Source organism: Populus nigra, chromosome 19 (assembly GCF_951802175.1).
Source record: "Populus nigra chromosome 19, ddPopNigr1.1, whole genome shotgun sequence".
Classification (NCBI taxonomy): domain Eukaryota; kingdom Viridiplantae; phylum Streptophyta; class Magnoliopsida; order Malpighiales; family Salicaceae; genus Populus; species Populus nigra.
The window spans coordinates 12,805,327-12,828,353 of NC_084870.1; the positions used below are offsets into that span (position 1 = coordinate 12,805,327).

At 35.1% G+C, this 23,027-nt stretch overlaps 3 protein-coding genes across 5 annotated transcripts in view; 2 read left to right on the top strand and 1 right to left on the bottom strand.

Moving 5' to 3' along the window:
* The first annotated feature begins 2,848 nt into the window (after positions 1 to 2,848).
* LOC133679973 (indole-3-acetaldehyde oxidase-like) lies at positions 2,849 to 10,041 on the top strand. 2 transcript variants are annotated; one of them, XM_062102729.1, is made up of 10 exons: positions 2,851 to 3,165; positions 4,341 to 6,041; positions 6,181 to 6,440; positions 6,587 to 6,796; positions 6,995 to 7,213; positions 7,490 to 8,455; positions 8,740 to 8,835; positions 8,997 to 9,095; positions 9,181 to 9,370; positions 9,534 to 10,041. In XM_062102729.1, exons 1-10 carry the CDS (start codon positions 3,003 to 3,005, stop codon positions 9,749 to 9,751), a joined length of 4,122 nt encoding a protein of 1,373 aa, XP_061958713.1. In that variant the 5' UTR covers positions 2,851 to 3,002; the 3' UTR covers positions 9,752 to 10,041. The 2 variants fall into 2 exon arrangements, with proteins under 2 accessions (XP_061958714.1, XP_061958713.1); XM_062102730.1 differs by lacking the exons at positions 9,181 to 9,370; positions 9,534 to 10,041 and having other exon boundaries at positions 2,849 to 3,165; positions 8,967 to 9,101.
* Positions 10,042 to 13,537: 3,496 nt separating this feature from the next.
* Positions 13,538 to 18,646, top strand: LOC133680046 (uncharacterized). The gene is made up of 10 exons (XM_062102844.1): positions 13,538 to 13,719; positions 13,986 to 14,238; positions 14,317 to 14,521; positions 14,909 to 14,999; positions 15,095 to 15,243; positions 16,509 to 16,752; positions 16,838 to 16,942; positions 17,107 to 17,289; positions 17,405 to 17,612; positions 17,950 to 18,646. The coding sequence occupies exons 2-10, from the start codon at positions 14,019 to 14,021 to the stop codon at positions 18,432 to 18,434; spliced, it is 1,890 nt and encodes a 629-aa protein (XP_061958828.1). The 5' UTR covers positions 13,538 to 13,719; positions 13,986 to 14,018; the 3' UTR covers positions 18,435 to 18,646.
* Positions 18,647 to 21,166: 2,520 nt separating this feature from the next.
* LOC133680044 (wall-associated receptor kinase 2-like) overlaps positions 21,167 to 23,027 on the bottom strand; it is a 52,664-nt gene continuing 50,803 nt past the window's right edge. For both annotated transcript variants that reach the window (XM_062102841.1, XM_062102840.1), the window contains 2 exons: positions 22,819 to 22,968; positions 21,167 to 22,580 (listed from right to left, as the gene is read on the bottom strand). In XM_062102841.1, the coding sequence (XP_061958825.1) occupies positions 21,427 to 22,580; positions 22,819 to 22,968 (1,304 nt within the window). In that variant the 3' untranslated portion in view covers positions 21,167 to 21,426. The remainder of the gene's footprint in view (positions 22,581 to 22,818; positions 22,969 to 23,027) is intronic.

The following is a 23,027-nucleotide window of genomic DNA, read 5'->3' on the forward strand; positions in this document are numbered from 1 at the left end:
AATAATCTTTTCAGTACATATATCTTGGATTAATTCGATGCTGGTTGGATTTAAATTATAGTTAATTAAGCTTAATTTGACACATTGACTCATTGACTAGGATAAATTAAAAAAAATCAAACCAAATCAAATTTTAATTAATTTAAATGAATTAAACAGATCTGAATAATTCTGCGATATAAACGTGGTCCTAAGATCGGAATATGGGACCGAACTGAGTTTAATAAAATATTGTATAAAAATCTACTGAAAAGTAGAGGAGATCTTGGCAGAGATATCATATTTGATTATTGGGCGTTAGGTACAAATGAATGTCACTTTCTATCCCTTTCCCCTACTTATCTCCAACGTAATCAATTTTGTCACATTGACTCATTGACTAGGATAAATTAAAAAAAATCAAACCAAATCAAATTTTAATTAATTTAAATGAATTAAACAGATCTGAATAATTCTGCGATATAAACGTGGTCCTAAGATCGGAATATGGGACCGAACTGAGTTTAATAAAATATTGTATAAAAATCTACTGAAAAGTAGAGGAGATCTTGGCAGAGATATCATATTTGATTATTGGGCGTTAGGTACAAATGAATGTCACTTTCTATCCCTTTCCCCTACTTATCTCCAACGTAATCAATTTTGTCACATTGACTCATTGACTAGGATAAATTAAAAAAAATCAAACCAAATCAAATTTTAATTAATTTAAATGAATTAAACAGATCTGAATAATTCTGCGATATAAACGTGGTCCTAAGATCGGAATATGGGACCGAACTGAGTTTAATAAAATATTGTATAAAAATCTACTGAAAAGTAGAGGAGATCTTGGCAGAGATATCATATTTGATTATTGGGCGTTAGGTACAAATGAATGTCACTTTCTATCCCTTTCCCCTACTTATCTCCAACGTAATCAATTTTGTCACATTGACTCATTGACTAGGATAAATTAAAAAAAATCAAACCAAATCAAATTTTAATTAATTTAAATGAATTAAACAGATCTGAATAATTCTGCGATATAAACGTGGTCCTAAGATCGGAATATGGGACCGAACTGAGTTTAATAAAATATTGTATAAAAATCTACTGAAAAGTAGAGGAGATCTTGGCAGAGATATCATATTTGATTATTGGGCGTTAGGTACAAATGAATGTCACTTTCTATCCCTTTCCCCTACTTATCTCCAACGTAATCAATTTTGTCACATTGACTCATTGACTAGGATAAATTAAAAAAAATCAAACCAAATCAAATTTTAATTAATTTAAATGAATTAAACAGATCTGAATAATTCTGCGATATAAACGTGGTCCTAAGATCGGAATATGGGACCGAACTGAGTTTAATAAAATATTGTATAAAAATCTACTGAAAAGTAGAGGAGATCTTGGCAGAGATATCATATTTGATTATTGGGCGTTAGGTACAAATGAATGTCACTTTCTATCCCTTTCCCCTACTTATCTCCAACGTAATCAATTTTGTCACATTGACTCATTGACTAGGATAAATTAAAAAAAATCAAACCAAATCAAATTTTAATTAATTTAAATGAATTAAACAGATCTGAATAATTCTGCGATATAAACGTGGTCCTAAGATCGGAATATGGGACCGAACTGAGTTTAATAAAATATTGTATAAAAATCTACTGAAAAGTAGAGGAGATCTTGGCAGAGATATCATATTTGATTATTGGGCGTTAGGTACAAATGAATGTCACTTTCTATCCCTTTCCCCTACTTATCTCCAACGTAATCAATTTTGTCACATTGACTCATTGACTAGGATAAATTAAAAAAAATCAAACCAAATCAAATTTTAATTAATTTAAATGAATTAAACAGATCTGAATAATTCTGCGATATAAACGTGGTCCTAAGATCGGAATATGGGACCGAACTGAGTTTAATAAAATATTGTATAAAAATCTACTGAAAAGTAGAGGAGATCTTGGCAGAGATATCATATTTGATTATTGGGCGTTAGGTACAAATGAATGTCACTTTCTATCCCTTTCCCCTACTTATCTCCAACGTAATCAATTTTGTCACATTGACTCATTGACTAGGATAAATTAAAAAAAATCAAACCAAATCAAATTTTAATTAATTTAAATGAATTAAACAGATCTGAATAATTCTGCGATATAAACGTGGTCCTAAGATCGGAATATGGGACCGAACTGAGTTTAATAAAATATTGTATAAAAATCTACTGAAAAGTAGAGGAGATCTTGGCAGAGATATCATATTTGATTATTGGGCGTTAGGTACAAATGAATGTCACTTTCTATCCCTTTCCCCTACTTATCTCCAACGTAATCAATTTTGTCACATTGACTCATTGACTAGGATAAATTAAAAAAAATCAAACCAAATCAAATTTTAATTAATTTAAATGAATTAAACAGATCTGAATAATTCTGCGATATAAACGTGGTCCTAAGATCGGAATATGGGACCGAACTGAGTTTAATAAAATATTGTATAAAAATCTACTGAAAAGTAGAGGAGATCTTGGCAGAGATATCATATTTGATTATTGGGCGTTAGGTACAAATGAATGTCACTTTCTATCCCTTTCCCCTACTTATCTCCAACGTAATCAATTTTGTCCCTCGCTCCTTCACTGTCTCCTTGTCTTAGTTAAACAATGTGTTCTTTCTATGAAACCACCGATATAAAAAAATATTAATTTAAAACAAATTAAAAATTAAAAAATTAAATTTTTAAAAAACACTAAAAACCAAACTGTACCTGCATCTTATTTTATTTTATTTTATTTTATTTTTTTGCAGACTGACCCATATATATGAGGTGGAGACTGATGTTTGAGCATGCGAGCGACGTTAAAATATACAATGGGGCCAAATCAAATGAAATGGAAAGTGAGATGCCCCTCCATTTTATAAAGCAACCAGGCTCATCAGCCATCACACATAATTCTGATCCATTTTTGTGTCTGTCACGCACATATATTTTACACGGCAATGGAAGAGGAGCAGAGGGAAACAGGCAAAGCTGGGAGTCTAGTCTTTGCCGTCAACGGACAGAGGTTCGAGGTGTCGTCGAGATTAGACCCTTCAACAACCTTGCTTGAGTTCTTGCGAACCAGGACGTCTTTCAAGAGTGTCAAGCTCGGTTGTGGCGAAGGTATTGTTTGCCCTTTCTTTTTCCAGCACTGCACTTGATTGTACGTTTGCATACCGTATCTGATGTGTGATAGGCATAGGGTCATCTATGAACTGTTTTTGTCTGTTAAATTATAGATGGATAACATCGCCTTGCATTTCACCAAAGTTATTATACTCGTGACTCCTTGCAAACTCGAGTTATTGGTTAAATAGGTTGATTCAAGCCCATTAAAAGTATAATAATATTGTTTTGATTTTTTTTTTAAAAAAAGTAAAATCTTATTTTGATCAAGTTGTGGGTTGACTTATTATAATTGAATATATCATTTAATTCCCACCTAGTTTTTTTTAAAATGCAGCTTGAGCCAGCTTTCGAGTTGAGCTCTCAAGCCGGATTTAATAACACTACATTTCACATGCATTATTTACAATATTTTTCATTTGCAGCTTAATTTATTTTGATCGAGTTGTGGGTTTACAAATTATAACAGATTATACCAGTCTGCTCCCATCTAGTTTCTTTTTAAAACCCAGCTCAAGCTAGGTTTTAAGTTGACCCGTCAAGCCTAATTTAATAACATTACATTTCATATGCATTGTTTTTTATTATTTTCTATTTGCATCTTAATTTATTTATTTTTTACAAATTTTAATTGGTGGAAATTCTTTGTCTGACAGATATAAATTAGGACAGGCAAATAGCAAATATACACATGAAACCAACAACATGGTTTCAATCTGGTAGTGAAACTCTAAATGCTTAAATGTCATGACCCAAATATCTAGTTCATGACTAGTAATGCAGGAGTGGCACCTATAAAAACACTTTATCTATGGTAAACCTCAAACATACTTCTCACAAAACAAATTATAGAGAATCATTCAATACTTCTCACAAAACAAATTATAGAGAATCATTCAATATTTCATAAGCTTTTAAAATATTTCTCAAAACCAATTAAAATAATTAATAATTCAAAATACTTATTACATTAAATAAAATTTAATCTTTAAAATAAAAATCTAAACTTGAAAAAAAAAACAGCATAATAATAGAGCTTTCCAAGACTATTATATTACTCTTTCCGGTTCAATATTATTGGTTGGGAGGCATTTAAAACTATTATATTGATTTTAAAAAAAAATTGAGCCTTCAGGTGGTTTCTCATGATTTGTTCTAATTTATGGTTTCAGGTGGTTGTGGTGCTTGCATTGCTCTACTCTCCAAGTATGATCCTGTGCGTGACCAAGTCGAGGATTTCACAGTCAGTTCATGTCTCACACTGCTTTGCAGTGTGAATGGATGTTCAGTTACAACATCTGAAGGCCTTGGAAATAGCAAAGATGGATTCCATCCGATTCACCAGAGATTCAGTGGTTTCCATGCTTCTCAATGTGGCTTTTGTACTCCTGGAATGTGTGTTTCACTCTTCGGAGCCCTTGTTAAAGCTGGAAAGAATGGCCAAAGGGAGCCTTCTCCAGGATTCTCCAAGCTGACAGTCGTTGAAGCTGAAAAGGCTATCTCAGGAAATCTTTGTCGCTGTACTGGATATCGACCCATTGCTGATGCGTGTAAGAGTTTTGCAGCTGATGTTGATATGGAAGATTTGGGATTAAACTCTTTTTGGAAGAAGGAAGAGAGTCACGAAGCGAGGATGAGTAGGCTACCTTTATACGACCATAATCATGAGATATGCACTTTCCCTGAATTTTTGAAAAGGGAAATAAAATCTTCCTTGCTTTTGGATTCTGAAAGATATTCTTGGTGCACACCTGCTACTGTTGAGGAGCTTCAGAGCTTATTAAAAGGCATTGATGCCGACTGCAAAACCAGGATGAAACTAGTGGTTGGTAACACAGGTATGGGTTATTACAAGGAACTAGAGCACCATGACAGGTACATAGATCTCCGATGTGTTCTGGAGCTCTCGAGTATTAGGAGGGATGAAGAAGGAATCGAAATCGGGGCAGCTGTCACTATTTCTAAAACTATTGAAGCTCTGAAGGAAGAAAATAACAGTGAGTTTAATTCAGAATGCAAGATTGTGTTTAAAAGAATTGCATTGCACATGGAGAAGATTGCTTCTGAATTTGTTCGAAATACAGGCAGTGTAGGGGGGAATTTGGTGATGGCACAAAGGAAACATTTTCCATCAGATATTGCCACGATACTGCTGGCAGCAGGTGCATTTGTTCACATTCTAACTGGTACCTTGCATGAAAAGCTTACTTTAGATGAGTTTCTGGAAAGGCCTCCATTGGATTCCAAAAGTGTGCTCTTAAATATTAAGATTCCAAATTATGCAGCATCCAAGAACATATCTTCTGAAATGGACAGCAGGTTGTTATTCGAAACTTATCGTGCTGCACCGCGACCCCTTGGAAATGCATTGCCCTATTTAAATGCAGCTTTCTTGTCTGAAGTTTCCTGTTTGAAATCTTCTGGTTCAGCCGTGTTAAATAAATGCCGGGTCGTTTTTGGTGCTTATGGAACCAAACATGCTATCAGAGCAAAGGACGTTGAGAAATTTTTGTCTGGAAAAATACTAACCATTGGTGTTCTATATGAAGCTGTTAAACTGGTTAAAGCCAATGTGGTTCCTGAAGATGGCACGCCGAGTCCGGCCTACAGGTCAAGCTTAGCTGCTGGTTATCTCTTTGACTTTCTCTACCCCTTGATAGACATCAACTCTAAAATTTCTGGTGTTTGGTCGGATGAATATTGTAATACTTCATTGTTCAAGGATGCAAAAATAAAACAGAAGTACAGCCAGCTTGATCATGTTCAATTACCCACTTTGCTGTCATCATCAGAGCAGGTGCTTGAATTAAACAATGATCATCATCCTGTTGGTCAGCCTACCAAGAAAGTTGGAGCCGCCCTTCAAGCTTCTGGTTTGTAGTCTTCCATCATCAAGTTGCATTAATAATGATCAGCGTAATCTAAGGGCAGCTTCCCTCATAGAATTAAGTGCTGGTCTCATTTATCTCACTTTTAGGCATCTTCACTTTACTTATCTAACAAATTATGCAGGAGAGGCTGTTTTTGTGGATGACATTCCCTCTCCTACAAATTGTCTACATGGAGCATTCATTCATAGCATGAAGCCTTATGCAAGGGTCAAGGATATCAAATTCAAGTCTAAATTACTACCAGATGGAGTTTCTGGGCTGATTTCGGTCAGAGACATTCCAAAAGGTGGGGAGAACAGAGGTTGCACGACTAGGTTTGGCACTGAATCTTTGTTCGCGGATGAGCTTACGCAGTATGCTGGAGAGCGTCTTGCTTTTGTGGTAATCACCTCATCCAGTATTTTTATCTCATAACATCCACCTCAGTTCTGTTGATTTTAGATGTCATTATTTAAGTGCACTACGGAAATATATAATTGGATTGTGGGAATTTGTGCCTAATCTAGTCTACCAATCGACCCTCTCAGGTTGCAGATACACAGAAACATGCTGATATAGCATCCAACCTTGTTGAAGTTGATTATGACATTGAAAATCTAGAACCACCCATTTTAACTGTAGAAGAGGCCATTAAGAGATCTAGCCTTCTCGAGGTTCCTCTTCTCCTCTACCCCAAACAAGTTGGTGATATATCAAAAGGATTGGCTGAGGCTGATCACAAGATTCTCTCTGCCAAGGTACTTTCGCTCCCTCTTCCCTCCAACTCACTCCACTAATTTGAATAGAAGATAAAAATGAAGAAAATGTTCTTCTTTTATGAGGGCATAGATAGTTACAAGCCTAAAAAGTACACAGACTAGGTGCTTTTCTAGCATCAGCTTTCGACATTGTGCATCTGTGCTTACTGCTAACTTTCTGCTGCTTCGTTGCTTTAGATAAAACTCGGTTCACAGTACCATTTCTATATGGAGACTCAAACTGCCCTTGCGATTCCTGATGAAAACAACTGCATGGTGGTTTACAGTTCAACTCAGTGTCCCGAATATGCACATGTTACCATTGCAAAATGTCTTGGTATTCCTGAGCATAATGTGCGTGTGATTACAAGGAGAGTCGGAGGAGGCTTTGGTGGAAAGGCCATGAAAGCAATTCCTGTGAGTTTCATTCTAAACAAATCTCCATGTCTTAAACTTCCGTCAACAAACTAAGTCTTGGTTTCAATTCCAAACTTATTGATCTTTTGTTACTACGTTCCTGTTCTCTTGTGTTTAGTGCTGAACTTTCTATAAAATTTGTGATATAATCCTTTTTTCACCGCTTCAGTCCACACGATTTTCAGTTTATTTCTCCTTGATGATCGATTTACAATTCCATTTCTCTGTTATCAATTGGTGCGAGTACTTACAATGGGATGTAATGTTAACGTTTAGGTTGCTACAGCATGTGCTCTTGCAGCGCACAAGTTTCGTCGCCCTGTGAGAACGTATTTGAATCGCAAGACCGATATGATAATGGCAGGAGGAAGGCATCCCATGGAAATAATTTATAATGTAGGATTTAAATCAAATGGGAAAGTCACAGCCTTACAGCTTGATATATTAATCAATGCTGGAATATCTTTAGATATAAGTCCACTGATGCCAAAAAACATTCTGAGTGGGCTAAAAAAGTATGACTGGGGTGCTTTATCTTTTGATATAAAGGTATGCAAAACAAATCATTCAAGTAAAACTGCAATGCGGGGCCCTGGGGAGGTACAAGGAGCATACATTGCAGAAACCGTAATCGAACATGTAGCGTCTACCCTTTCCATGGATGTGGATTCTGTGAGAAACATAAATTTTCACAGATATGATAGCCTTAAATTATTCTATGATGTTGCCTCAGGTGATTCTGTAGAGTATACTCTAACATCAATATGGAATAAGTTAGCAGAATCTTCAAGCTTCAAACAAAGGGTTGAAATAATAAAGGAGTTCAATAGGTGTAAGGTGTGGAAGAAAAGAGGTATTTCTCGAGTGCCTATTGTGCATCAAGTGCTCGTGAGACCAACTCCGGGGAAAGTAAGCATTCTAAGTGATGGGTCGGTTGTCGTTGAAGTCGGCGGAATAGAGTTGGGCCAAGGGCTCTGGACAAAGGTAAAACAAATGGCTGCATTTGCTCTCAGCTCAATCAAATGTGACGGGGCAGAAAATCTTCTGGACAAAGTAAGGGTAATACAAGCTGATACTCTGAGTTTAACTCAAGGAGGAATGACTGCAGGGAGCACCACATCAGAGTCAAGCTGTGAATCAGTTAGACTTTGCTGTGCAGTCTTGGTTGAGAGACTGGCACCTCTAAAGCAATCGTTGGAGGGGCAAATGGGTTCCGTAACATGGGATGCGCTCATTTGCAAGGTACTTGTTTACATTTCTTGAACATTCTATTTGAGATATTTCTTAGTTCGAACCTCGAGACCGAAACTTGTCAATGATTCCTTCAATAATGTGGTCCTTTCAGGTAGGTTTTCTTTTCTTTCTTTACATTCAAGTATTTGTTATGAGAAGAAATCTTCATGCATTTTTCTGAATTGATTGTCAGGCTGCTATACTGACAGGATATGAACTTTGATATTCTTTTGATATTAACATTTAGATGCTCAAGTTCTTTGCTACCTTACTCTTAGTCATTCAAAATGCAGGCATATGCGGGATCACTGAATTTATCAGCATCTTCACGTTACATCCCTGACTTTACTTCGATGCACTACTTAAACTATGGCGCTGCAGTAAGTGAGGTAAGGTTTTCCAGAACACCTCTATCTAATTTCCTTCGGTGCATGATCTGAAACTAGAGTAAAACTTCTGAATACAAACTGGAAGATGGGAATCCTGCTTCATAGAAGATTGCATGCCTAATTTTCTGCAGGAATACTAATGTGGAGCTATGGTGACACAGGTAGAGGCAAACCTTCTGACAGGGGAAACTACTATTTTGAGATCAGATATTATATACGATTGTGGACAAAGTCTCAACCCTGCGGTGGATTTAGGACAGGTTCGCTAGCTGTGACAACTCAGAACCAAATTCTTAAGTTCATAGCTGTTTGTAAATTTTAAGAGGTTAGGATTGGTGCATGTAGATTGAAGGAGCCTTTGTCCAAGGGATTGGTTTTTTTATGCTTGAAGAGTACACGACGAATTCTGATGGACTAGTGGTTGCAGACAGCACATGGACATATAAGATCCCTACAATAGACACCATACCAAAACAATTCAATGTGGAAATACACAACAGTGGACATCACCAGAAACGTGTTCTCTCTTCAAAAGGTAAGCTTCTCATAGTTTTGTTTCTTTTACAGAAGAGCATTATGGATGTCTCTATGGATGCAAGGCAATATCTTTTACCTTGCCATGGATGAATGCAAGTAGTTAGTCTTCTTAAACTTCCATTTATAGGTGTTTGATGATGAAATTATCATGCTTTGTGCAGCTTCCGGGGAGCCACCGCTACTCCTTGCAGCATCAGTTCACTGTGCTACAAGGGCAGCTATAAGAGATGCTAGACAACAGCTTCATTCATGGGGTTGCATGGATGAGTCTTACGCCACATTCAACTTGGAGGTCCCTGCCACCATGCCTAAGGTGAAGGAACTTTGTGGGCTGGACAACGTGGAAAGGTACTTAGGGTGGAAAATGGGTAGAAAGTGAACTACTTCAAGATTGGGCTGCGTAATTTGTGGGAAATGCTGCTGTTTTTAGCCACACAAAAAAAATCAAATGCCCAGAGAGGTCGGTCATCTAACAACATAAAGAAACATAAGACATTACATTACTGCTAGTACTTGCACACAACACATTATGTTGTTGCAGTTGGAGATGTTCCAGCTTATGATGGTGCGGTGTTGTCGGGTTGTTTATGAGTATAGTAGTGATTATTTTTAATGTATTTTTTATTTGAAAATATATTAAATTAAAAAAAAATTAAAAAATTTATTTTTGACATCAACACATCAAAATGGTCTAAAAATTTTAAAAAATAATTTAAATAAAAAAATAAGTCTTATTTTCAGTTTTTTTTAAAATATATATTTTAGAAATAAAAAACAAACCTCCCAACCAAACCACAATGAAACCCAGTTACATTAACTTAACTAAAATGTACCCGACCCGGTACTTCTACGTGATGAAACAATAACCCTAGAAGTTAAACGATAACCTGGCCAAACCAAAATGAAAATCAGTCGTATTAACTTCATTTTTTTTTTTTAATATCTAGAATAGTATTGTTCAGGAAAAAATGATTTATTATTGGATTTTTAAATCTTAATTAGGCCAAGCGTCTAAGTCAAAATAAGTATTTAAATCTTAAATCTAATCTGACTCTGAATCTAATATGAAAACTATAGTTTTCAAACTATTTACATTTTTTGAGGTTTGAAACACGGCAATAGATTAATATATGGCCGACCTTTCGGCTATGGAAAGACATGCTCGTCCACATGGTTTTGCTTTGCTTTGGTGTTTATTTTGTCATGTAGTGTTATTCTACTAATTTTCTTGCATGATCAACGGTATCCGATCCGTAACACGCCCGTCGCCAGCTATGCATGTCATGTCATTGTCCCTCATCTTTCCTGTTATTAATGGCATTTTTGGAAACGCCGTCTAACTCTTATTTTTAAAATTTTAAGTTTTTTTATTTAAAATTAATTTATTTTAATATTTTTGAATTGTTTTGATATATTGATATTAAAAATAACTTTTTAAAAAATAAATAAAAATATCATCTTGATGTATTTATAAGTTTAAAGTATTTTAAACCGTAATCGTTACCACAATCTCAAACAAAACTTTAAAATAATATGATATACCACCTCATATTTTGATTAATTTTCTTTTCTCTTTTAAATATTATTATTAAAGATTAAATTGTTTCAAGAACTTGCTAGATCCGAGTTTTAAAAAAATTGAATAATAGTTAATCTAAGTAATTCATCAGGTCTATCCATAACCGGATCATGCAGTTAAAATTTGGTTGGATATCATGAAGTCCATCATTAGATTTAGATTATTTATTAACAAATTAAAGTTTTGTGTTCGTAACGGTAATATTCTTGAATGAGTTTAAAAATCCTGATGGGAAAAAACAAAAAAGAGACAGGTCTGAACAACTTTTAAACAACCTTTAATCAAAGTTGCCCATCCCCTTGTCGAAGGAAATTGGTTGGCTTTTCAAAATTATATATAAATATTTCCTCAGTGATTTTATGAATATAGCAAAGTATTTTATTAAGTGGAGTTTTTTAAAGGAAATTGGTTAACTTTTTAAAATATTAAATAAATATTTCTTAGATATAAAAATGTATTTTATTTAGTGGGATTAAGTCGTATTTTAGAGAGAAAAAACATAATATAGAGTACCGAATTGTTGATTTTTTATTCTCAAGTAAAAAAAACTATGAAGAGAAAATATTAAAAGACAGGTGGTCACTGGGCTATGGGGTGCAGCTGGGCCCATGGGGTAAGGATGATAAATCAATTACTTGAAAAGTACAAATTGTTTGCATCCTTCCTCTCTCTCTCTCTCTCTCTCTCTCTCTCTCTCTCTCTCTCTCTCTCTCTCTCTCTCTCTCTATATATATATATATATATATATATATATATATATATTAATTTCCTTCACCTAATAAAACAAGCAACTAAGTTGTCCGATCATGCTTCTTTTGGAACCGTTTCGTCACTTAACATAAAATATTTGTTTTCAACCCCTGCTTTGGGTCTTGAAATCGATTGGGCAGTAAAAAAACCTATATTTTTTTAAAAAAATAATGTTATACTGGAGTTTTTTTAAATAAAATCTAGATTAATTTATTTGTTTTTATATTTCAAAAATATTTTTGAAAAAACTTAAATTTTTTTCTTCAAATTAATATTTTTTTGTATTTTCAAATCATTATAATATGCTGATGTCAAAAATAATTTTTAAAAAATAAAAATATATATAATTTTAATACATTTTCGAATGAAAAGTATTTTAAAAAACAATCATTATCACACTTTCAAATATTCATTTATTTAATATTTTTGAAAAAACTTGAAATTTTTTCCAAATTATTATAATATGTTGATGTAAAAAATAATTTTTTAAAAATAAAAATAATATTATTTTAATATATTTTCAAATAAAAAATATTTTTACTATATTTTTAAACATCTATTTATTTAACATGACCAGCTAAACAGGATTTTTTTAAAAATTACTTCATTCCCTTGGTAGGATTCAGCCTTTTTTTTTTTAATTTAATTTTTCAGTCCAGCTTGCATCCTTATCTTGGCATTTTCAAATGTTAGGCAAGTTAAGCTGCTTGCTTTTCCTTTGTCCACAAATGAAAAGGATTAAGAGTTTACTTTTAATGTTATCCAAAAGGGTATTAACAGTATATTTGATATTATAAAAATAATTGATTTTTAAAATATTTTTTGTTTGAAAATATATCTAAATAATATTTTTTAAAATTTATTTTTGACACTAACATTTTAAAATAATAAAAAATATTACAAAATTAATTTTAAATAAAAAAATTCAAAAATTTTAGAAACACGCGGCCAGCTATATTTTCATAGAAGCTCGATGTGCACGACAAGGACGTGTAAGATAATTTAAGAAATAAATAAAAATATGTGTTTTTTATGCGTTTTAAAATTGGATAAACTTTACTCTTGCCAATGTAAATTCATCAATGTTCCAATAGTTAATCTTGCCTGATGTTATTGAACATCTATTGATATCTAAAGGTTAGCCCTCCTTTTAATTTATTTTAGATTTTTAAGTTAATGAAATATTATCACATTTATGAGTAGATGGTGGTATGCAAATGGATTAAGTAGATAGCAACAATCCAATTCATGTATTATTTGTTAATTGAAATTCTCATTTCTCAAGTCGAATTAATTTTTAAATTATTTAATTTACTTGATCAAACTCTCTTAATTTTAATTACCCCAATTCTATTTTTATTTGCTTTAGATCCATTATTAACTATCATTTCAATTAAAAATATAATTTAGAAATTTTTAACATCAGAACAGATGGAAGATATTTTACAAGCATATAAAAAAGTTTTTTTAAAAAATATAATTTTCATTTCCTCTTAATCATTTTAATTTAAATATTTTTTGGGTTTCACCCCATTCGAACACATTCTCTAAACCACATCTTAATAAGAAAGAAAAGGGAAAATAAGAGAAAAAAGTGGAGTAATTTTGAAACCTTTTGAAAAAAAAGGGATATTGTTAAGAGATTTTAAAATGTAGGTATGAAAGTGGAAAAAGAATAAAATCACAGGGTCAAAAATATAGTTTTCCCTTCAAATCTTGTCCGTTACTTGCAAATTAAAATATCCAATTAAAGTGAGATTTTGAAAATTGAAACCACCCAAAGTTAGACAAGGAAGAAAATGATAGTAATGGGTTACAGACAACGTCACAAACTTCTCTATAAGTAGACAAAGCTCTCCTTGAAACTCCAAACCCGAGCGCTTAGCAGTGAGCACTGTGCCTTTTTGTAATCCAAAGCCAAACCCTCTCTCTCTCCCTCTCTCTCTCTCTCTCTCCCCCCCCCCCCCCCTTCCCCTTGGAAGGTTAGCCTGATAGCCTCTGAGATTTCACCTCACCATGTGAGTTCAAGAAAGCTCTGTTGTCATTGTTGGTTCTTGTTTTTTTTTTTTTTTTTAAAAAAAACTTGTTTAAGTTCTGAAGTTGCACTTTCATATACTTCATTGTGGTTCTTTAATGAGTGTGTGAAGATTGAAGTTCTTGTATCCATTCCTCTGTTTCCTCCCCGCTTTCAAGTGTTTTTTTTTCTTTTCTCTCTCTCTCTCTGTTTGTTTTTCTCTTTCTTTGATTCTCGGATATTGAATTGACTTGTGACTCGTATCTGCAGATATCAAGCGAGTAGGTGATTTGGGGAGCTAAAATGGGGAGATTGTCAAGACCTATTTTGGGATTTCTATTATTATGCTGCTTGATAGTAGCTGGTGAAGCAGAATACCTGAAATACAAAGACCCCAAGATCCCAATAGGTGCAAGAATCAAAGACTTGATGAAAAGAATGACATTAGAAGAAAAGATTGGCCAAATGGTGCAGATCGAGCGCACTGTTGCCACTCCAGATGTCATGAAGCAGTATTTCATTGGTACTCACTCACCTCCACAGTCTTTACGGTATTTTCCAGTATTTAATACTTGAATGATGAGTTGTACTGTAAATGTAGGGAGTGTGCTGAGTGGTGGAGGGAGTGTGCCAGGACCAAAGGCCTCAGCAGAGGCTTGGGTGAACCTGGTTAATGGGATTCAAAAGGCGTCTTTATCAACCCGTCTTGGAATTCCTATGATTTATGGGATTGATGCTGTTCATGGCCATAACAATGTCTACAATGCCACCATTTTTCCTCACAATGTTGGGCTTGGAGTGACCAGGCAAGTTTTTTTTTCTCTTTAATTTTGAACAAACAAGGTTATCTTACCATTTTTTATCCGATTAGTTAAGATTATAAATTCTTGTCTTGTACTCAACTGCTTGTCAAGTTTGTCTTTGTTTAATTTTAGAGAACTCGTGTTAGCTGTCAAGGTCATCTTAAAGATTAATCTATGTAATGTATGCTGTTGGTTACCGCTTTTTTAAAACACTGTTACTGATTTATGATAGGGACTGAGGATTTTATGATTTGTAGTTAGCACTCGACAAATACGCAGATTAATTGTTAGATTAAAGTGTGAAAAAATCTAGTGTTTGAATTGCAGTACTATAGAGTGATTAAATGATATCAGCTTTATTAGAATTCTGACATTCTTTGCTTCCACCAGGGATCCTCAGCTAGTCAAAAAGATTGGTGAAGCAACTGCTCTTGAAGTTAGAGCTACAGGAATCCCTTATGCCTTTGCTCCGTGTATCGCGGTACTAATATGACAACAAATTGATTGTTATATGTTATAGAAAATTTTAACCAATTTTTCAAGTATGTGATTTGTCTTCTATGTTTGATTTTACAGGTTTGCAGGGATCCAAGATGGGGTCGCTGCTATGAAAGCTATAGTGAGGATCATAGGATTGTTCAGTTAATGACCGAGATCATACCTGGTTTACAAGGAGAGTTACCTGCCAATTCCAAAAAGGGTGTTCCCTTTGTTGCTCCTGGAAAGTAAGTGACATCCCAGCACGTAGCTATTTTTATCTCTCTTGTTGACTCGGTGAAGTTAGGGTCCTAATTACACTTGTTGCATAGTTTTTGCCTATCAAAGCTTTTGCTGCTGCTCATAATTCTTCCCGTGATTGAAGCCCTTTGATTGAATTTCGGAGAAAAAAAAATGAAAATGTTTTCTTCAACTTATAACTGTGCTATTCAACATGCTGTAATGTGTGATAAACATCTAATATAATCACACAACGTTAAAGGGTCAAAGCCCTCTTAATTTACCATTATTTTCCTATTTATTCCTCTAAATAAGGAACAAAAATAAATGGCAAGAAAAATAGGTAGGTCAGACCATATTCAAGCTTCATCTAGAAGACACTTCCATTATCTGATTTTAGGGGAAAGTGTCAGCATCCTTAGCACATATCAGTTTGTCATTTACCTGATGTATACTAGTAACTTCTTTTTTGGGTGGTCCAAAGCTCAGCCACGTGAAAAAGTGGCCCGCCTTTATTGGTGGGGCATCGAGTCCTGTGGATAATCATCGAAGATCATAGAACATGGCAATATAAATCTTCCAGCATGAGCATTTAGTCCTTTAAGATCAACTCAAGCTTCATATTTTTGACCTAATGTGCTTGCTTGCTTTTGTGGGTCTAAAAATGTCGGTTCATTTTGAAATTTTAAAATGGTGGACCAATAGCTTTAGATGCTTGGGAAAATTGTCTGCCTTTTCAGTCACAGGAAATATCTTGTAAATACAAAATTTTCTAGCAGAATAATCACTGGCAGTCAGGTGCACGTGCAATTAATAGGTCCCATATGCCAAATCCATTCATTGGATAAATGCTAATCAACTGCTGATAATATTGAACCTGTATGTCACCAAATCTTCAAGCTTAATGCCATATTACCATTAGCCTTTTCACCATCAATGGTTAAAGATACATACTAATATGATCAGATGATGTATACTAATACCATCAATTATAAGAAAAATCAGGTGAGTCCAGAAGTCATCTGGTAGTGTACCCTATTGCTTAGTTATACAGACAACTTCCATTTTCTGGTTTCTTTTCTGGATTGATTCTGAAAAATGAACTTCAAAAAACAGGTCTTGCTGGAATATTGTTCCTTAATTTATGGGTTTATAGATAATCAAGAAAGTAGTTTTGTTTTCTGTAATGAATTTAGTTCATTTGGAAGTATTATTTTACACTAGAAACCTTATAAGTAACATTTTCCCCTAATCAATTTTTTACTTTGATCAGTACCAAAGTGGCGGCCTGTGCTAAGCACTTCGTGGGAGATGGTGGCACAACAAAGGGCATTGATGAGAACAATACTGTAATCAGTATGAATGGATTGCTCAATATTCACATGCCAGCATATTATAATGCCATCAGCAAGGGTGTTGCTACAGTTATGGTGTCTTACTCGAGCTGGAATGGGAAGAGGATGCATATTAATCGTGATCTTGTTACCGGATTCCTCAAGAACAAGATGAAGTTCAGGGTAGAACAGCTATTAAAATGTCCATTTTTTTCTCGAGATGGTTCTGGACATTCCAGACATAACTTGTTTCGATATGTTTTCTCAGGGATTCGTGATATCAGACTGGCAGGGTATTGACAGGGTTACCTCTCCTCCACATGCTAATTATTCCTCTTCTGTGCATGCAGGAGTTGATGCTGGAATTGACATGGTTAGTCAAACTTTACTGTGATCTAGAAAATAATTATTTCAGCATCACACAATGCAGTAAATGAGTTGAAAATTGAATCCAAAGGATGTTCGATGAGCAGAAGCTTTAAGTTTCTTATTTGCTTTTTCCTTGTTTCCTTGCTAATGGGTGTCTTTTGTTTGCAGATTATGGTTCCATTTAACTTCACAGAGTTCATTGATGATCTAACTTATCAAGTGAAAAATAACATTATCCCCATGAGCAGGATTAATGATGCCGTACAAAGAATTTTAAGGGTTAAGTTTGTCATGGGTCTCTTTGAGAAACCATTGGCTGATCTCAGCATGGCCAACCAACTTGGCAGTCAGGTTTGCCTATTCAATCTTCATTCTTTAAAGGCTTGTACATTTCATCTGTCCTTGTAATATGGTGAAATTATGGCAAAATTCTGTATCTGTTGATCACATGAAGTTCACTAAACAGGAACATAGAGAATTAGCGAGAGAAGCTGTGAGGAAATCACTTGTTCTGCTAAAGAATGGCAAGTACAGTACTGCTAAGCCATTTCTACCACTTCCTAAGAAAGCGCCAAAGATACTAGTTGCAGGAAGCCATGCTGACAACTTGGGCTACCAATGTGGAGGCTGGACAATCACATGGCAGGGTCTTGGTGGCAATGATCTCACAACTGGTATGTTTCTCTTATTACTCATAGGCACTGAAAGACTTGCCAGGAAAACCGACTTTGTTGCAAACCCTGAAACAGTTCCAATTATTTGAGATTCCCAAATGGTTTATTGGAAGGAATTAATTAGTGAGTTTCCACCATATTTTATTATCAAGCAGCACACGCCGTCGTCAAGGGATCCTAATTTTACTTCCTTACACGTAGATAACAGCTAAAATGTATTAAGGCTCACCGATGGTTAGGAGAGATGTCACCATTTTCTAGAAATTTTAGCAGAATTAATCTTTTTTCTCCTTGTGTTATTATAATGTTTGTAATGAATTACCATCTTGGTAAACAGGTACCACAATCCTCAATGCAGTGAAGAATACAGTTGATCCTACCACCCAAGTCGTCTACAATGAGAATCCAGATGCAAACTTTGTCAGCTCCAACAAATTCTCCTATGCTATAGTTGTCGTTGGTGAGCCACCATACGCTGAAATGTATGGTGATAGCTCCAATCTAACTATATCTGAACCTGGCCCTAGTACCATCAACAATGTGTGTGGAGCTGTCAAATGTGTCGTCATCGTTATATCTGGCCGCCCTGTTGTGATCCAGCCCTATCTTGAAAAAATAGATGCTCTTGTTGCTGCTTGGCTTCCAGGAACAGAAGGCCAAGGTGTTGTTGACAATCTTTTTGGTGACTATGGGTTCACTGGCAAGCTTGCACGAACATGGTTCAAGACAGTTGACCAGCTTCCAATGAACGTTGGCGATCCACATTATGATCCTCTATTTCCATTTGGGTTTGGTATCACAACTAAACCTGCCAAACACTAGAAAAATTCGCCAATTTCTGAGTGATGTCCTGCATTATTCACATCTTGTCCCACTCCTTCGTGGTAAAAAAAAACTTGAGGCTATTTCCCCTCTCCATGAGGAGTTCTATAGAGTGTTAAGAAAGAATAGAGACAAGGTGCATGGCTGCTCCAAGCTGTAAGATTCTAAAACCTTTTTGGGTTTTAATGACTAGCATCGTATCTTCAAAATGATCCAAGGTCCAGGTTGTGAAGTGATCAATTCAATCTTTTAATCAATACAGAGGATTAATGTTCCAATACAAAAGAAATACAAACTTATTTGATTGATATATAATAAATTTAAACGATTTTATTCTTTCAAAACAAAATTAAAATTATGTACATTAAAACGAAAGAGATTCTATGAGATTAATCATCTTATTAAACTAAATGTTTTTTTATTTATCACGGTGTTTTTATTCATAATTATCTAAAAATATAAGTGTGTGATTTCTTGCATGAAAATATGGACGGTTTAAATCCACTATCACACTCATGATTTAACACAATCCAATAGAATTGGAGTCAAAATCAATCATCAAAACTATCCGAATTCTGCTAGAAAAAAGTGTCACAATCACTCACAAAGTGTGACACCACTACTATTATAAAACCAAACACTCACTCCCCATGTATTTGTTTCAGTCAACAAATTATGGGTTCACCTCTGTCACTCTTACTAGGTTCTGGACGTGATCAGGTAAGCACTAGTTGATATTGTTACAAGAGGTACGAGGATGTTGTTCATGTTCATGTGAAATAGTTCGTTTTATTTTTAATCAATTCTCTCTCTCTCTCTATATATATATATGTGTGAGTGTGTGTGTGAAATAGTTGATTTTATTTTTAATTAATTCCATATGTGTATATATGTTTTGATAGTTTTGAAGTCTCAAAGAGTTTCTTCAAAGACAAGAAGATGTCAAGGATTCCAATCCTTATAGTGGGATTTCTCCTGTTATGCTGTCTTGCAACTATTATTCAAGCTGAAGAAGATTACATAAAATACAAAGACCCGAAATAGCAGACTAACGTACGAATAAGGGACCTGATGAGTCGAATGACATTAGCAGAAAAGATTGGTCAGATGACACAGATAGAGCGATATGTTGTATAACATCTTGAGGGATTACTCTATTGGCAGCATCCTAAGTGGTGGAGGAAGTGCCCCTCACTTTAACGCCAAAGCTCAAGATTGGATTCATATGATTAACGGATTCCAAAATGCTTCACTCTCTAGTCGTCTTGGAATTCCTATGATTTATGGGATTGATGCTGTTCATGGGCACAGCAATATTTGGCCACTATATTCCCCCATAATGTAGGTCTTGGAGCTACAAGGTAAGATATCATTTACCTTTCAAAATTATTATTATACTCGGATATTATGATGACCGATTAAATATATCATATGAAAAGAATGAATTTTTAATATCCTATTCTTTCATAGAAAATAACCTTGTTAAAAAGTTATCACCTAATAGTATAGTCATTATAAACCCTAACTATAAAAATATAGTTTCAACTCTGATGTTGGTAAATATTATATAGTTATAAAAATAAAATAAATTTAAATTAATATTTTTATTCTTAACTCTAGCGTTAATAAATAAAAAAAATATATTTTTACATATATATAAAATTTTTATATTTTTATTTTGTTATTTTTTAGACTGGATCCAGCTCAGCTCATATAAAATGTGTTAGACCTAGCCCAACCGGTCACTGACCTAAACCAGTGACTCCGCTGCGCGTGTTGCTACACTGTTAGTGAATTAAAATGCACTTGAACAATGAACAGTACAACGTTGATGAAGTTGAGCGCTTTTCTAGCTATTCCTCTGTTCTGCTCCTTCTCCTCTCAGTGTCTGCTTGGTGTTGGAGCTGGATGACAAAGACAATGGTGCAGATGTGTTGATTGGACAAAGCTAGCTTCAGGTAATTTAGTCTCCAGCCATCTGGGCAGCTAGCACATATTAATTCTTGGATTCTACATGTAAATCTGCATTTATCCTTTGATTCAGCAACTACCCCATGCTGAATTTCTTAAAATGCAGAAAAATATTAAAATAACTTCTTTATAAACAAACATTTGGATATGAGATTCTTGTGATTAGATAAATTCACCTTTTATACTTCAAAGATACATCTATTAACAGTTTTGATAAGTTTTTCCCCATAATTGTAGATTATATATTAATTGATCCGTCCCTACACACACACACACACACACACTACTCCTAGTATGAGAACTGAGAAATTAGATGGGGGCATGGTTTTAAAGCATCAGCGAGAAAGGATTTACAATAAGTCAGAGGTGGCAAAAGCAACGAACAATTATGATGATCATCAGAAACTTGGCCAAGGTGGTTTTGGCTGCGTATACAAAGAAGTTTTACCATATTATACCCAACTTGCAGTCAAGAAGTTTAAGGGAGTAGACAAGGCTCAAATGAACGAGGAATTTCAGCATGAAATTTTAATGGTTGAGCATCTTCAAAAAGGTTTTGTCCTAGCTTTTCAAGAAAAAAAAATTTCCTAGATTTCGTTGCTGAGCTTGCAAAAACGATGTATAAATAGCAGCACTCCTTGAGGCCAAGCATTTGCTTGGCTAACAGCACTCCATGAAGACTTGCGGGATCAGAAAAACAGTGAAGAGATAGAGAATTTGCTAGGCAAATCAGCACTCACTTTCCATGATAATGCAAGTCCTTCAGAAAAACCTACCATGCAAGGTAAATTGATCGCTTTATTACGATCTTTATCTTGTAAACCCACAATTTTTACTTTACATGATGAAAAAAGAAAGGATGAATCCAGAAACATGTTGAACTTGCAGGATCCTGGAGGCAATAATACTCAATCACTACCAATAAAGCTGCAACTTAATCAAACAACCTATTAAGTACACGCTTGACAACAATTTCTTGGCCCTCCGAAAGTGCAGCATGTTTCCTTGGCAAATTCAAATTTTAAATGCTATCGGTGTAGTTTTCAATCTCAAAGGATATGACAGTTTGGGATTGACTCGTGGGAGGACTTGCGTTGTTGCGGAAAGATTGTGATGATTCGCCTAGCAAGTGCTCTGTCTCATCGCTATTTTGCTTGGCCCATGATTTCTGATTAAGGGCTTTCAGCTTAGCAAGCTCCTCGGACACTTCCTTCATGGATGGGCGGTTTACTCCTATGCTATTCAGGCATCTTTTAGCAAGCTCAGCAACAGCTTCTATCTCATCCATCTCAGCTTCATCAGCTGCTTGAAAATCCAAAATCCCAAAAAGATCATTATTTTCCAATGCTGAGTTGAAGTACTGAATAAAGTTCCGTTTATTTCCTGACTTGGCATTTGAGTTTGGCTTCTCCCCTGTGAGAAGCTCCACAAGAACTACCCCAAAGCTATACACATCACTTTTTTCAGTTAAATTACCCGTCATAAGATACTCTGGATCCAGGTAGCCGAAAGTTCCTTGTATTTTCGTGGCTAAAATATTGGTCTGGCCTGGAGAAATAAGCACCGAAGCTCCAAAATCTGCTACCTTTGCCGTGTAATTATCGTCTAATAGAATGTTCACCGACTTGACATCCCCGTGAATAACTGGAGGGTCCGCTAGAGAGTGCAAATAATCAAGCGCGAGAGCAGCCTCCGATGCAATCCTCAGACGATTGCTCCAGGAAGCCAATACCTGTGACCTTTTGTCATGGATGTGCTTGAAAAGGGTTCCATTTGAGATGAACTCGTAAACTAGTAATGGCACTTTGGTCTCCAAGCACAGGCCCAGGAGTTTTACCACGTTCTTGTGGTTGACCTGTGAAACAACGCAGATTTCATGTTGGAAATCCTCGTTCATCTGAGCTTTGTCCACCCCCTTGGACTTCTTGACAGCAACTACTGTATTGTCTGCTAAAACTCCTTTGTAAACTGAACCGAAACCACCTTCCCCGAGTTTTTTATCATCATCATAATTGTTGGTTGCTTTTGTCAGCTCTGCCTCACTGAAAATCCTTACTCTTTGATGCTTTAAAACCGTTCCCCCATTTTCTCTGAAGTTCTTGTCCTTTCTTCTTTTACTCAAGATCATGAAGAGCAATAGACAAATAATCACCAGGGAAACTATTGCGCCTATGACTGCATACAGAAAATCAATGGAAAACAAATGAATCTCTTGAACAGAAACGTTTCCATGCCATATTTAGTGGCTATGCTAATCTCATGTGTTGAGAGGGAGGAATAAAGGATGTATGCAAAGCAGAATCCAATACCAGGAGCTTATTGGTTCTCTGAGTACTAAAGGTGGAGCTCTGGAAGCAGTCAAAGCAAGCAATAGCAACCACTGGTATAGAAGAAAAATGCAAAGGACATTTACCTGCTATAATGGTAGTGATAGCAAATCCTTGACAACCTACTTTGCCATCACCATGCATGCCAAGTGAACATTTACATTCGTAATCCCCAATGGTGTTGTGGCATTTACCATGACATGAGTATTTCTTGGGATCCTTGCACTCATCAATATCTGTAAACATAACAAATTATGAATTGACCTTAATTCAATACAATTTAGTCTACACGAAT

Bases quoted from the DNA above. Each gene is read 5' to 3' on its own strand.
- LOC133680046 (XM_062102844.1), top strand. From the start codon at position 14,019: ATGGGGAGATTGTCAAGACCTATTTTGGGATTTCTATTATTATGCTGC. The intron at 16,753-16,837 runs GTAGAACAGCTA...ATGTTTTCTCAG, and splicing joins AGAACAAGATGAAGTTCAGG to GGATTCGTGATATCAGACTG. The intron at 17,613-17,949 runs GTATGTTTCTCT...CTTGGTAAACAG, and splicing joins TGGCAATGATCTCACAACTG to GTACCACAATCCTCAATGCA.
- LOC133679973 (XM_062102729.1), top strand. From the start codon at position 3,003: ATGGAAGAGGAGCAGAGGGAAACAGGCAAAGCTGGGAGTCTAGTCTTT. The intron at 6,042-6,180 runs GTTTGTAGTCTT...CAAATTATGCAG, and splicing joins AGCCGCCCTTCAAGCTTCTG to GAGAGGCTGTTTTTGTGGAT. The intron at 8,456-8,739 runs GTACTTGTTTAC...TTCAAAATGCAG, and splicing joins GGGATGCGCTCATTTGCAAG to GCATATGCGGGATCACTGAA.